General features: G+C 35.1%; 1 protein-coding gene and 1 non-coding gene across 3 annotated transcripts in view; both read left to right on the forward strand.

The window, feature by feature from the left end:
- TMTC2 (transmembrane O-mannosyltransferase targeting cadherins 2) overlaps positions 1 to 15,593 on the forward strand; it is a 416,958-nt gene that overhangs the window by 205,525 nt on the left and 195,840 nt on the right. For both annotated transcript variants that reach the window (XR_007154185.1, XM_047868211.1), the window contains exon 4: positions 11,204 to 11,318. Coding sequence is in view for 1 of the 2 variants with exons in the window: in XM_047868211.1 (XP_047724167.1) it covers positions 11,204 to 11,318 (115 nt within the window). In the remaining variant the exon portion in view is untranslated. The remainder of the gene's footprint in view (positions 1 to 11,203; positions 11,319 to 15,593) is intronic.
- Positions 7,087 to 7,233, forward strand: LOC125171349 (U12 minor spliceosomal RNA). The gene has a single exon (XR_007154276.1). It is a non-coding gene; the product is annotated as a U12 minor spliceosomal RNA (small nuclear RNA).

A 15,593-nucleotide genomic window follows, 5' to 3' on the forward strand; every position in this document is an offset into this window, starting at 1 on the left:
GATTCGATTTTAAGAGAACAAAAGAGGGATGCGTTTGTGGCTCAGTTGGTTAAGCAACTGACTTCAATTCAGGTCATGATCTCAAGGCTCTTGGATTCCAACCCACCTTGGGCTCTGTGCTGACAGCTCCAAGCCTGGATGGAACCTGCTTTGGAGTCTGTGTCTCCTTGTCTCTCTGCCCCACCCCCACTACTGTTCTTTCTCACTCTCAAAAATAAATGAACATTTAAAAAAAATTTAAAAAAGGAGAACAAAAGATCCTCTTGTAAATAAATAAAAGGATTCTCTTTCTCCCCCCTGGAGTTGTTTAGGATTCTTGATATTGTTGTTTAAAAACTCTTGGCTTTCCTAAGCATTTTTCATCTTTCAGACCTGAGCCAGACTCAGACAATGGCACCCATGTGAAGCAAGGGATTCTTTGGGACATTTCTCTTTCTGATACAAAATCAGAAGCAACTCAGCCACTCTTTATAATCAATCTAAAGGTGCCCATTGAACAACTTCACAGTCTCAGTCTGACTTCATGAGAGATCAGTCAGATTTGAGGAATTTCTAAAAAGCCTGCACTGAATCAGTAGCCTGTTATGTAAACAGGGTCACTGTATGTGGTGTGCCGGATTATATATTCACCACGTGTTTTTGTTGTCTACTTTTAACAGTGTGACAGGCTCAAAAGGGTCTGTTTTTAAGATCTGAGGAGAAACTCAAGGTTTAGGTGCTTCCAAATTCATTACACTTCTAAATGCAGTTGTATTTACTATGATATTATTATAGTACTGTGGGTTAGTTATTCTGAAACTTTGCAGACAGCACGTTGCCATTAGAAAGGGATATAGAGCAGATTTTTTGTTTTGTTTTAATGGAGAGTCCATGGGAAAACTTCTGACCACAGATGAGAGAAGTTCATGAATAAAGGCAGGCACAGGGGAGACCCAGCAGTGCAGATCACGAGTGGAACTGGTAACAGACACTGGGCTATAGATATGGGGGTGACCCATCATCAGTGTCAGGAATGTGGTAGAGATGACAGATGCTAAGATGCTAAGGAACAACTCTAAATGTGTTGAAACGCAAACACCTGCTCTGAATTTTATATGTGGATATTGTACTATGCACATAGATATTCTAGTGACTAACAATGTTTTCAGGACAGTGTTAACATGTTATTGGGCTACTAAATTTTACCATGTCACTTTTAATACTTGTTTTTTTCTTTATAGGAATAAATTTAGTTTCAGGTTCATCCGAAGTAACTAAAGATACAGAACTATGAGGAAATAATTGCATATTATAAAATTGCTATAATTAGAATTACATAAAAGTATATGGTATGAATTCTGGTATCCTATGAATCATAGTCTTTACATTATGTCTGCTTTTTCACTTTACATCTTAACTAGACAGTTTCTTTTCTTTTACCCACTTAATATGTTCTTTCTTGTAATAATTCAAGGTTTCGTTACTATAGGAAAAATAAGTTCTTGTCGTCTTATAAGGACTTTTATTTCCCTGGAGTGACTATCAATAATTAGTAAAAAGCCCAGGCTACAAATGTTGACTCCCTTATGGTCTTTACTAATGGAAGGAGTGTAGTTTAAAATATATATACATATAATATATATAATATATATATATTATATGTATATATGTATATTATATATATATTGCATTTATATATATATACATTGCTATATATATATATATATATATATACACATATAATATTATATATATATTGCATTTATTGCAAGTTCCATGCAGTTACGTGGCTCTTTGTAATTCTCCTTTGGCAGTTTTCTTTCCCCCTCTTTAAAGTGAGAAAGTTTAACATAATTAACCTTTATAACTTAAAATGATACTTAAGTTATATCTTTGGTAATCCCATTTTGGGGAATTTACCTAAAGTCCTGTGTTCCATAGTGATTATAAGCAAGGGCTTTGGAATGAGGCAGACATAACTTTTACCTTTATTAGTTTATACAGGTCACTTGACTTCCCTGAGACTCAGTTTCCTCCTCTAGGATTAACTGATGATAATCTTCTTTATTATATGGATTAAGAGTTAATGTATACACAACATTTAGGCCTGTCATCTGAATGGACATAATTCTTACCAGACACATTAGGCATTACTGTATTTATTTTATTTTGCACCTGGTCTGGCTTTGATAACTGGCAAGATTTCAATTTTTTAACCCTTTTTGGTGGTTAGCATTCTGATTTCAAACAGGTAACTCATATTGGAGGAAACAAAATTGAGGATTTATTACCTTATTTTTTGTAGTTAAATGTTTCAATTCTGCCAGATCTTTACATAGAACTCAAGTTTTGAGATAGAGTCTAAAGACCTATGTTAAAGTTCTAAGGTAAAAATAAGTTAGAGCTGAGGGCAGAAGTCCAAAGTGAGTGTCCTTAATGATTTTGGTGACCCTGATCATTGCACCAGTGAAATGAAAATGCTGATATGATCACTCTCAGGCATGATTGCTTCTGTAGACCTGAATGGTAAGTAACTTAAATTTAAATCATAATATTAAGGGAGTCGTTCATCTTAGCTAATTTTTTGAAGAGTGCTGTATGCCAAAGTCGTAAGAAAATTATTTTAACCTTTATGATAAGTAAGTATACATGTCTTCAGACTTTTAGTATAAAGTGAAAATATCCTTGAAAAAATTGCTCAAATCTTCCTCCATGGATTTTGTGAAATCTGTCAAGAGATAGGAAATTGCAATAGTGTAAGTTTGAAGTTAGTCTGTGAACTTAGAAATACCATGTATTTGAATGAGGGTTTTGAAAAAAAAATTGGAGGTATTTATTGCTGTAGATCACTTAGCATTTCTAGAGGGAGCTCACATTTGATTTTCTCTTTAGAACAACTTTAGCAAGATGGGAATATTTAATTGTTCTTCTGCCTTTCAAGGAACATAAAATAAACTGTGGCAGATTGTGGACTAAGTACAAGAGGAGCTTTCATTGTGAATTAAGGTCAAGTTTCTTCGTAAGTGGATACCTTTTAGATGCAGTTGAATATCAATGTGAAGGGCCCTTGAGATGTTAAGAGTTATTCTAACTACTTCACTTCCTGATATTTCAACAGAAAAATTTTGTTTTCTTTTCGAAAATAAGATAACTTCATAGGTCAGATTTTCTAAAGCTGATTCTCTTATACTGAGAAGTAGCTGTTTGCTTTCCCTTCATGTAATCATCCTGTATGCTTAGTCCTGGGGAATAAATCATGTGCTTGTTAAACAATGCTTTTTAAATGTCTGTTCCGTGCAAGGCATCTTCAGGGCACTTACAAGATCTTGATAAATGTACCCGAGTCCCCAGCATCTTTGAGCAACAACCTTTTGTTTACAGAGTATGTTCTATTGCCAATAAGTTAACTGGAAAATGTGACATTTAAAATTATATTCCCAAAGAAATGTAAAACACTTAATATATTGTTTGGCATTAATTTTTCTGTGGTATGAAAAATACATTATGAAATATGGGTACAGGATAGCTTTATTTTGTTGTTCCTGGAGGATTTTTTTTGCTCCTAGTGGTTCTGAGGGCTGATGACTCATTTGAATAATTTATTTTGTTTTCATATTATACTCCAGTCCCTCAATTAAATATGTAAAAATATTGAGTATTATAATAGGTTATTCTACTTTATATTCAAACTCAATATTGATAGTGTGAGACAGCTTTATCTCTAAGTAGATTCTGATGAATGGAAATATCTGGATCTGCCTTGTCAATAACTTTTTGCTACTTAGGGAGTTAAACTCCTGTTTTCTCATCAATGAAATGGGTGTAGTAATATACCTCAGAGGTTTTTATTGGGTTAAGTTCTGGACACTGTCAAAGCATATAGTAAGCTTTAAATAATGGAAGTACTCTTATTATCTTTATTATCATAATCTATTTTATTTTATTTTATTTTTTTCAACGTTTATTTATTTTTGGGACAGAGAGAGACAGAGCATGAACGGGGGAGGGGCAGAGAGAGAGGGAGTCACAGAATCGGAAACAGGCTCCAGGCTCCGAGCCATCAGCCCAGAGCCTGACGCGGGGCTCGAACTCCCGGACCGCGAGATCGTGACCTGGCTGAAGTCGGACGCTTAACCGACTGCGCCACCCAGGCGCCCCTATCATAATCTATTTTAAAATTTCTTCTCTCCTTCCTCTTCCCTCCACTTTTTCCTCTGCATAGGCTCAGAGTACTACAGGGTAAGGCCATGAGATGAGACAGCAGTTCTCTCAAATTAAAGCAGTTTCTTATAACACTCATTTTGTAAAATAACAAAAATAAGATGAATACTCTGAATATTTTGAGATGCTATTGGGAAGAACTTTTAAAAACTACATAGAGATTTTAGAAATAACTAATTAACATTTTTTGAACTTCAAAGAAGAGCTTTATTATATTATCTTCAGAGTTTAAAGTGTGAATTAGATTTCATGTGTGTACCCTGTCTATTAAAGTATGGACTTTAAAAGCAATGAGATATTTTTTTAGGCTTCATCATAATTTCTTGGATGAATTTCAGAGATTTTATTTCAATAAAACTGTACTTAAAAAAAAAGTACATTTATGAAATGAGTGCATCACTAAAATATATGGGCCTAAAAATGTAAAAAAAATGTAAGTGACATTAAATATTAATGAAAATGTAAGATCTTTCAGTTCTGTTGGGCCAAAGTGTAATTACCAAGTGAAAATTTGAAGATAATCCCAGACATCTGTTTCTGATTGTCTTACTACAAGAAAAAGTTTAGTGAATGTTAAAACTCTTTATTCCTTAAGTAGGATATAGGATAACCCTGTCTCTATTTTAAAAGAATGTGGGACCTTAATTTTTCTTCTCTCTCTTCCTTCCTTTCCTTCCCTCCCCTCCATTTCCCCTGTGTCCCCTCTCCACCTAACCCAGTTGTAGACAGTTAGATTAATTATATTCCTAGGTTCATGGCCAGTTTGATCATGACCAGGATAATCCCTTCAGGTTTCCTCTCTTTTATTCATGTGTTTATTCCCATTAACTCTTCCTAACTTCATCTTCCCTTTGCACCATAGACAACTGCTCTAATGTACTTGATTTTCATCCTTAGATTTGTAGTATGCCTTTGCAAAATGTGTAGTGATATTTTGGGTGAAATGAACTTTTAACATTTATAGCTAGTATTGGGACACAGAATGCACCTGATATTTTGATTCTTTGTTGGCTTTTTAAGGTCCATTCATGTGTCAGTGTTTATATGGTGTTTGTTGGTCCTCACCTGTGCATAGTAATACATGAAGTTTATTTCCCACGTGGTACTCCCATGATGGACATGTTGATTGCTTTCCACTACCAGCCAACACTAAGAGGCTTGCATTAAACACCCTTTTACGTGTTCTCTTCGATGAACATTTCTTTGGCCATGGGATTGCTGGTTAGGGCTTATCCTGGATTTGGTGAATCTTGTTGATTTGACTGAGTTCTGTCAAATGGCCCAACAGGATGGCTGTCTCAGGCTTACACTGCCACCAGATAGTACACTGGGCCTTCCCCCACAATCCCACTAGTACTTGGTTTTATCCGGTTTTCTAAATATTGCCAGTCTCAAATCTCATTGTTCTCATTTGTGTTTCTCTGGATTGCTAAGGAATTTGGATATTAGTTAAAATGCTTTAACTTACTTATTTTGTTTTAATTTATGTTCATTTCCTTTGCCCATCTTTTTCCCCTCTCTGTTGGATTTATCTTTTTCTGGTTGCTTTGTTAGGAGTTTTTTCTTCTTTTTATTTAAATGTTTGAAATATCTTATCCTAATGTATTAATGCATGTTTAACTTTGTCCCTGTTATCCCTCAATAATTAGAAGTCTTTAATTTTGAGATACTCAAATTCATCATTTTGTAAACCTTTTGAGTTATATTCGAAGGTCTTTCTAAGAAATCTCTTCTCCTTCCACAAGATATTCTCTTACATAGCCTTGTTAGCTTTATCTTTTCACATTTAACTTTTAAAGCTATCTGGAATTTACCTTTGCATATGATAAATATGGTATAAAACTCAAGTTTTATATTTCTCCTAGATTGTGGTTAGAATACATTTTCTTAGTATACTAATAAACAATGCAAAAATATTGATTGAAGTTACTTAGAATTTATAGATAAATTTTGGGAAAATTAATGTTAATTAATTGTTATATTAATCTTGTTAAATTGTCCTGCCCATGAGCCTTAGAATATTTCTCCATATTTTTCAAGTTTGGATAGTTTGGGTAGTTTCAATTACTCAGACTAGCTACATTTAAAAATTGATCTGATATAAAAAAAAGTTGACTTGGTTGATATGATCAAATTTAAGTAAAAAAAAAAAAAATAACAAGAAAACCATGGCTACTCTGATTAAGTCTTTAGGATAATTCTATAGCTGTGAAATCATGACGTTAGCCCTCCTAAAATATACTTTTTATAGTTCACTTCAATGTGTTTTCTTCTAAACCATATCTGTGATAGCTAAATTTTAAATGTTTTTTTTAATTCATTGATTTTTAAAATTTTTTTATTGAAATACGATAAATGATCAGTTTATGAAAAGAATTACTATTTAGTTGACCCCAGTGGAATTTTTAAATTTTAGGTCATATTCTATAAGATAGTTTTATATATTTAGAAGTGATCTTTATGTTAGCATTGAGGGTTTTTTTCTTTAATTTTTTTTTTTAACGGTTATTTGTTTTTGAGAGACAGAGATGGAGTGTGAGCAGGGGAGGGGCAGAGAGAGATAGGGAGACACGGAATCCGAAGCAGGCTCCAGGCTCCCAGCTGTCAGCACAGAAACCAATGCAGGACTCAAACTCACAAACCATGAGATCATGACCTAAGCCGAAATTGGACACTCAACCGACTGAGCTGCCCAGGAGCCCCAGCATTGAGTTTTTGTAGCAGTGATGCAATAATTAATCATATTTAAATTTGAATGTGTGGAAATAGTGACAGCAGTTTTTACACCAAAAAACAAACAAACAAACAAACAAACACCCAAAACCTAAAATGTATTTTGGTAAACACAGTACTGAAGAACTGTTATTTAAGAAAAAAGGGATTTTGATGCCTTAAACTTATGACTTAGGAAAATAATGATTTGGGGGGACACCCGAATGCTCACTGCTAATTTGAGACAAATATTTGAGCTGGTAGTTTGCCCTAAGGTGACCTGCCCACTTTGCAGGAAGCCAGGTAGTGGTGATCTGTCCATTCTTCTTTAACACTGAAAGAGGAGACTGGTATGCAGGTAATAAATGAGCTTGAGGGGGGAAAAAAAGGGGGGGGATTTTGAAAAGGAATTGTTTTCATATTTGAGTGTGATGCCTTTCAGCCTAAGACCATCAGGAACACAGTGATAGTGAGGAATTTGGCTTAATTACTACTTGCACTGAGGGAACACCACATCATGGGCATCCTGAGGTTGTGTCATAGAATTTGAATATTGGTTGGGTGATTTGGGAGAGCGTCTAAAGAAGCAGGGTGTTCTCTAGATTGGATGCTGAATCAATTCTGTGACTGGATAAAGAGGCCATTCATTTAGGAAGAGAGAGGGATGTTTTTGGTGTTTCTTGGGTTGTACACTGGCCTTTTTCTTTTTTCTGTTTAGTAAAATTATGAAGTAATCTTGCTTTGTCTCATTTATCATGGATTGAAAGTAATCTTGTCTCAAGTTGGTATTCTGTAAGAATGTGTAATATATAATAGAAAAATATAGCCTGGTGGTGAGAGTCTGATGAGTTCAGGACATCAAAGTCTACCCTCCCCCTCCCCCACTTTTGTCCTTCCTTCCTCTTTGTTCCACAAGTAGGTAAAATTGTTTTAAAAGTATATGCTTGGGGCGCCTGGGTGGCTTGGTCGGTTAAGCGTCCGACTTCGGCTCAGGTCATGATCTCATGGTCCGTGAGTTCGAGCCCCGCGTCGGGCCCTGTGCTGACAGCTCAGAGCCTGGAGCCTGTTTCAGATTCTGTGTCTCCCTCTCTCTCTGCCCCTCCCCTGTTCATGCTCTGTCTCTCTCTGTCTCAAAAATAAATAAACGTTAAAAAATAAAAAAAAAATACAAGTATATGCTTGATTTGGGAATTTTCTTTTTCTTGTCCCAGTCACCTAGGGCAATGACTGAATCATAAAGATGTGAAAGGCTTCCATCTGGACAAAGAACAAGAATCATGGTATTACATTGTGGCTTTGCCACAGATAACCTTGCTGGTGGTTTTTGATTCTGAGTTGTATTCTCACTTTGAAATAACCATCTCTTTTGCTGCCTGTCCCAGTGGAAGCCACCCTGGATCCTTTGCTTTTACTGTTCCCCTTATCTGGCATCACCAATCTTTGTAAGGCTGAGCTCCTTATCTTTTAGTCCTTAGATATCACATACATTTCCCTGTGTCTAAGATTATCTGTATAAATTGGCCTCATTCAGTCTACCTAGCTTTGTTTTATTTTGTTTGTAGCACTTAGCATTATCTGAAGTTAACCCATTTATTCTCTGGTGTGGTCCTCCTTCCCCACTCCTCTTCACATAAGCTTCTTCACATAAGCCACTTCAAACATAAGCTCCACGTGGGTGAGAACTTGTATGTATGTATGGGTCTGTGCACCCAGCCCCTAATAAAGTTCCGGGCACCGACTAGGTGCTAGCAAATATTTGTTTAATAATTAGATACGTACATAAATGAATAAATGACCAACTCAGTAAACATATTCTGAGCATAACTCTATGTCTGTTGACTATTAAAAAGAGAAACACTTGTTAGTTTATTATTTAATTGAGATGTAAGTTCCTGAAAAAAAAATGCCTTAAAATATTCAAATCAGTGCTTTGCTATTGGTTTTTTGTTCAGCGTCTGTGTTCCAAGAGTATGGGTTGGATGAGATAGTATTATGATGGTGCTTTCCTGATGCTTAAATTAATACTTGGAGGCATTTCTGTGGAGTGATTCCAAGGTAAATATACTTTCATTCACTAATGCCACAATCAAAGCAGAACTTTGAGAGAAGTGAAGTGGGTTGAAAACAACCTGGCTATTAGGAGTTTCCGTAGATCCATACTTTATTAATTTGGTAATGGTGATGGTGGGAGAAGCAGGACTGGATATAAAATACATGTGACATTATACCTATTAAGTTTGAAGATAATTATAACTTACTTTGCTGTATGCTTTTCCTGCTATGTTTCCTGTTACTGAACTTAATATTGGGATTTTATTCCAATATTATTGGATATTATAAAGTAATTTGACAATTATTATAAACTTATAAACTAATTCAGTATTATAAACTGTCAATATTATAAACTAATTCGACAATATTTTAAAACTAAGTTTTATCTTTCAGCTTAAGGATTCAATTTTTCATGGATTCATAATGCCAAGGTCTGATTTGTAGTGTGTGAAAGTTGGTTTGCCGTGAAAGATGAAATGTGGTATGAAAATCTTAGGTGAATGGTGGAAAAAGTTTGGAAGCCACCACTCTTGGATTGGAATTCCTGCTCTAATGCTTTTGTTTTAACTCTGCAACTTCTTTAGTGTCTCTGAGTCTGTTTCCTCACTCACAGAGTAGATGGGGTATTTATGTACAGGTCGGTGTTGAGAGCTCAGTGAGACGATCCATTTCAAGGGTGTGGTGTGGTATGTGACATTATTAAGTGATGAGTAATTGTAAGTGCAGTGCTTTCACTCTGTTTTCCATCAGAGGAAAAAGGAGTTATATGACTTTCCAAATATAGAAGATTATTATTCTCTGTAGATAACATAATGGCATATAATGCGTTATATTTGACATTGTTTCTATAAGCAATGCTTGACATGGTAAATTGCAGAAGAGCACCAATCACAATAATATTAATGATAATAGCAAATATTTGTTAAGTGTTTGCCACGTGTCTTAACACCTTTAATCCTTATCACAAGACCCATGAAATACTAATTATTTTTCCTGTTTTACAGACGAGTAAATTAAGGCACAGTGTTAAATTAGCAGGGCACACAGGCAACTTCATTACTGAAAGATTCTACACTTTTTTATTCATTAAAAATTGATACCACCAAACCCCTTTCATTCTTCAGATAAAGTCAGTAATTATCCAAATAAGTATATTCTCGATATACAAAAGCCTTCTCATCCCTGCCCTCTGCCTGGGAAGGACTCTGGTTTTAGGACTCAATACCGCCTCTCCTTTCGGTAAAGAAGAAAGGCAGCAGAAGCATCCAGGCTTGAGTCCTAAGTCTGCAGACTGTACGGACAGTTGTTAATAGTGTAGGTTTGGTCTTTTGAATGTTGAAACATCATGATTACTTGGGGTGAAAAAGAGCATACAGAAAACACATATTTTTTTATTTTTTTTATTTTTTTAAAGTGTACTTCTTTATTTTGAGACAGAGACAGCATGAGCAGGACAGAGGCAGAGAGAGAGAAAAAAAAATCCCAAGCAGGGCTCCGTGCTGCCAGCACAGAGCCTGATGTGGGGCTCATACTCACAAAACTGTGAGATCATGACCTGAGCCGGAACCAGAAGTCAGACGCTTAACCAACTGAACCACCCAGGCACCCCAAAACACAGATTTTTTTAAAAGTATTATGTGTGAAAATACTGAGACACTGGCTTTCCTACAAATAAATTTATTAACAAGGAGCATATAAAAGAACATTATATCTGAATAAACCATATATGTTTAACTGTTTTAAGAAGTGTCATGTTTCTGATGATTAAGCCTCTTTATAGCTTTGATCTTAGTTATCTTGCTTTATATGCTGTTCTCTTATGTCATTTTTCAGTTTTATCGTATTTGAATGGAAATCTTTATTTATTTTAAGATGATTTCTTACAGTTCTGGTTCAGTAAGTTTACAATAATTTCAGGCCATGCAGACCCCTACTGAAATTTGAAAGAGCCTGAAGTCTTTGTAGATGATCTTAAGATAACATTGTTCTTGGCCTTATGATGAACTGCATATGTATATCAGCTTTGAGACATAATAATTACTTTAATTTTTTTAAGACTTCGATTGTATTTAATCTCCTGGTTTGATGAAATGTTGGATTATAAAGGAAATAAATTTTTCCTTCTTAAGAATGCTTTATGGAGGTTTTCTCTCCCTGTGGTACTTCCTGACGCCCTGATATTATGTCATGTATAATTGGATTGACGCTCAGCCTGAATACTTCTTTCTCTTCTTGGCAGCATGGGGTAACCTTGGAAATGTTCTGAAGAGTCAGAGCAAAATTTCTGAAGCTGAAAGCGCCTATAGAAATGCTTTGTACTACCGTAGCAACATGGCTGACATGCTTTATAATTTGTGAGTATGCATTACTTTCTCTGGTTTGCTTCATCTTTGAAACCTGTGGTGAGAGACTATTGATTTAACTGCTGGAAATGGAAATGATGATAGCTGTTTTTCTGAAACGGTCTTTTCATTAATCATGCCTGTGAGACTAGTAGGTGCTTAGTATTTGTGATTTCTTTGTTTTGGGCCTATGCACTGGCCCAAATATTCGTGTCTATTGATGTAGTATGGTTGAATTTTCTTGAAGTACTATGGTACTTCATATATAACCTAAAAATTGGTTTAAATGCTTTCAGTTTTGTTTGTTTGTTTGAAGTTTGTTCCATTGACACTTAGTTGGGATCAGGAAATAAGGTTGCTATGTATGATACTTCATATAATCAATATTTTCATTATTATCAAAGAATTGTTTGTGTCAAAGTATGTATAGAATGTGTAATAAATCTGGGGAGTTGTCAAATAAGAAAATGTGGTTTAACAGCCCTCCCCCTGCAAAGGTACTGGTAATTAAGTCAGAGTATCTGTCTATGTCAGGTTAGAAAAATCCCTTGGGGAAAAATTTGCTGTTTTTCCCTGGAAAGAGGATGCAGTAAGATATTAATGGATACATGCAAAACCCAAATACCTTCTTTGTCTCTTACATTTATGACACGTTTTTGTTTGCAAGTAATAGAAACTTGGTCTAAATTTGCTTAAACACAAAAGAGAATTTATTAATTCCTATAATTGAAAATTTCTGGAGTTGATTAAACGTAGGCACAATTAGATCCAGGTGCTTTACCTTTCAGAAATTTGTCTCCATTTTCTGTATCCAGTTTCCTTTGGGTTCATTCCTCTCCCTGTGGGGCTCTGTCAGTTGCAAAGACAACTTGTACACCTTTATAGACATAATGTCATGACCCTTTTCAATCTCAGAAGGGGTTGCCTTGGTGTCTCTGTTAATCCTGGTAGAGATCTTTGAGTGACCCTTCTGGGGTCGTGTGTCCTCTCTTGAGTGAACCATGGGGCAGAGTGGCAGGGGCAGTAGGACACCTCCTTTGGCAGGGCCTCCATGCTTAGAATGGTTGGGAGGAGGACCAAGTCCCTGTAGGAAGGGACCAGACATAGTAAGATGTCTACTGCTTATCTTTAATGGATGAAGTAATACTGATAGCATCAAACTAACTTGGCAACTTAATTTTTAGTATGTGTTTATATTTTGGTTATATCTAAATCTTTCGTACTGGCTAAATCTAAGTGGACAGAAAAAATAGAAAATGAATAAAAATAAACAAAAAAAAATCTAGATTTTTAAGAAAAAGTAGACAAGGTGAGCTAGGTTTAACTTCCTGTTCCTACATTTACCTTGTATTCAAACTCCCAGACTTTAACACCAGGATCTCAGCCTCCTGGCCTATGGTCTAAATTAGGCCAGCATGTGTTTTTTGTTGACGTGAATAGTGTTCAGTTTTCTGTTTTTACCTGGAATGCATTTAGATGGGACACACCCTCTCTAGTTTGTACTCTCCCTGATACTTGCTTTCTACTGTTTCTTGCTTCACCCTGTATATTACTGTAATTTTTCATGAAATACGTATTTCCATCTTTTTTTTTTTTACTTGAATGAGTATACCTAGATACGCCTACAAAGGCTTTCCCCATGTCCACCTCATCTAAATTATGTGATGTTACTTTATTAGTGATTAGCAGTATTTTTATTTCATGAAAAAAGAACCTTATCAGTTTAATACATGTATACCAATGTTTTTTGGGTTTTTTTTTTTTTTTTTGCATCTGAAAGTAACTTTGTCACAGGGACCCCTTGTCTTGTAATAAGGGATCCAGTTTTCTTCTGGTGCCCATTCCCCACAGATTTTCAGAGGACAGAGTAAACTGAACAACCAGAACCTCTTCACTGAGCTTGTCTTTCTTTTTCTTAAAGAACCTACAGCCAGTAGTTTCAGGTTACCTACCTCCTGGTGGTATCTGGCATGGCTTGAAAGAAGAAGGAAATGTATCTATCTAGGCTTACTCTTTGCTGAGAAGAGAAATTTATTCAATTAGACAAATACCCTTTACATGTAATTTAAAACCTGCATCTTGTAACTTCCTCTGTGGCTGTATATTTGAACTATTACAGAATGGATGGACCTCCCAAATCCAAATGAAAAATCCTTGCTGGAAAAGTGGTTATTAACAAAACGTTTTTTTCCCCCCTTATTTATAAGTGAGTTGTAGCATAAATGCCATATATAGTTCCAAAATATTTTTTATTAACATGGCAGGTTTTTTAAACTACACTTAACTGTTAGGTCAAATGGGGAGGCTTAAATTCCATAAGAAATGTTACCAATCATTTTAAAGTATTGGATTATAAAGCCCACGTGTTTGATAGAATTCTGATACTAAATAACTATATTTCAAAAGAAGTGAATTCTTCATTGATTTATTTTTATTTTTTTATTTAAAAAAACTTATAAATTTATTTTGAGAGAGAGTGCAAGTGGGGGAGGGGCAGAGAGAGAGGGAAAGAGAGAATCCCAATCAGGCTCCACGATGTCAGCTCAGAGCCTGATGTGGGGCTTAATCTCACAAATCGTGAGATCATGACCTGAGCCAAAACCACGAGTAGGACACTTAACTGACTGAGCTACCCATTGATTTTTGATCAATCATTAATAAAATGCACCAAGATAAATATCTTACCACCTGTAATATTATAAATGTGTCTGGTATTATATGTCCTTACGAGCAAACTTTTGTTTCTGGTTTTGTTTTTTCTGTTTATTTACATAGTTTGGAAAAAAAGCCAAGTTTTCTCATGGACCATTTAGAGACTATTTGACAATACAGTTTTTCTTTTAAGGTATATATGCTATTCCGTAATTTTCTCTGATATACAGAAATTTCTTCTTGTTCTGTTTCAGTTTTGAAAGAAAAGAAATGTGCTTTGCTCAGTTTTATCAGTTAACGTAACCTATATCACTCCTTCGTGGTAGTAGCAGTTATTAATCACATTTCATATCCTCAGTTACAGTTATATCTCTTAAAGATGTGTATGACCAAAGCCTGAAATAATGAACCTAGTATATCGTTGGCATGAAATGCCCATTTTTATTAATTAATTTTAGAAGCTTTTGAGAATCATGTAAGCTCCTGTTAGGTCCTGTACTTAACTTTTAATCAGTAACCTAGATTTATTTATTTTTTTCTTTTCTTTTTTTTTCTTTTCTTCTTTCTTTCTTTCTTTCTTTCTTTCTTTTTCTTTCTTTCTTCTTTTTAACACCTTCAATGTTTATAAAGCTACCTGCTTTGGAAACTACTGAAAAAACTGCATGGTGTTAGGAATTTTTATTAGGAAAATGATCTGTAGACATACATTATTATGTAACTTCAGAACACTGATTACCAAAGTGAGGTCCACCACCACTGGCCAGATACAAGATGATTCTAGGAGGTCAGAGATAATCTTTAATCCCTATAATTTTATTTTTCTGTTTATAGTTTAAAGATATAACTAGCTCATCTAAATGTTCTAGGTGGGGATAGAAGGAAGAAAAGATGATTTGGAAAAACATCAAGTAAGTAATGATACAAATGATAGGTGGTTATAGCTGAAGTTTAGGGAACATTGCATTAAAAGATTTTAAAACTTTGAGGATGTTTTTCTGTAGCATTAATATCAAGTTATATCTGAGAGGTGCATGTGTAAAGTTCAATTGCCTATTTATAAAATGATGGAATAATTTTAATTTTTTTCTCTGTTAATAATTACCTGAATTACTTCTATGTGCCAAGCACTCTTAGTTCTTTACATATGTTATAACAGCTTGTCTTCAAATGAGGCCTACAAAATGAAGAAAATGAAACTCAGATAATTTGTGTTGGTTACACAAATAAAAGAAAAGCCAGTATTTGAACTCAAGATGTTCTGACTCTATACCCATGCAGTCATAGTATTTCTTCTCAAGCTGGCAGAGATAAACCAAGGATGTGGGAAAAAAAAAAATAACCTCAGTATATTTCTCATAAACCTAGGAGAAAAAACTTAATTCTAACTACTTTTACATATATAAATAAAATACTTGTAATTACGTCTTTAAAAAAATTTTTTTTTAACGTTTAAGAGAGAGAGACAGAGAGACAGAGACAGAGCGCAAGCAGGGGAGGGGCAGAGATTCAGGGAGACACAGAATCCAAAGCAGGCTCCAGGCTCTGAGCTGTCAGCACAGAACCCAACGTGGGCTCGAACCCACAAATCATAAGATCATGACCTGAGCTGAAGTCGGACGCCTAACCAACTGAGCC

Source organism: Prionailurus viverrinus, chromosome B4 (assembly GCF_022837055.1).
Source record: "Prionailurus viverrinus isolate Anna chromosome B4, UM_Priviv_1.0, whole genome shotgun sequence".
Lineage (NCBI taxonomy): Eukaryota > Metazoa > Chordata > Mammalia > Carnivora > Felidae > Prionailurus > Prionailurus viverrinus.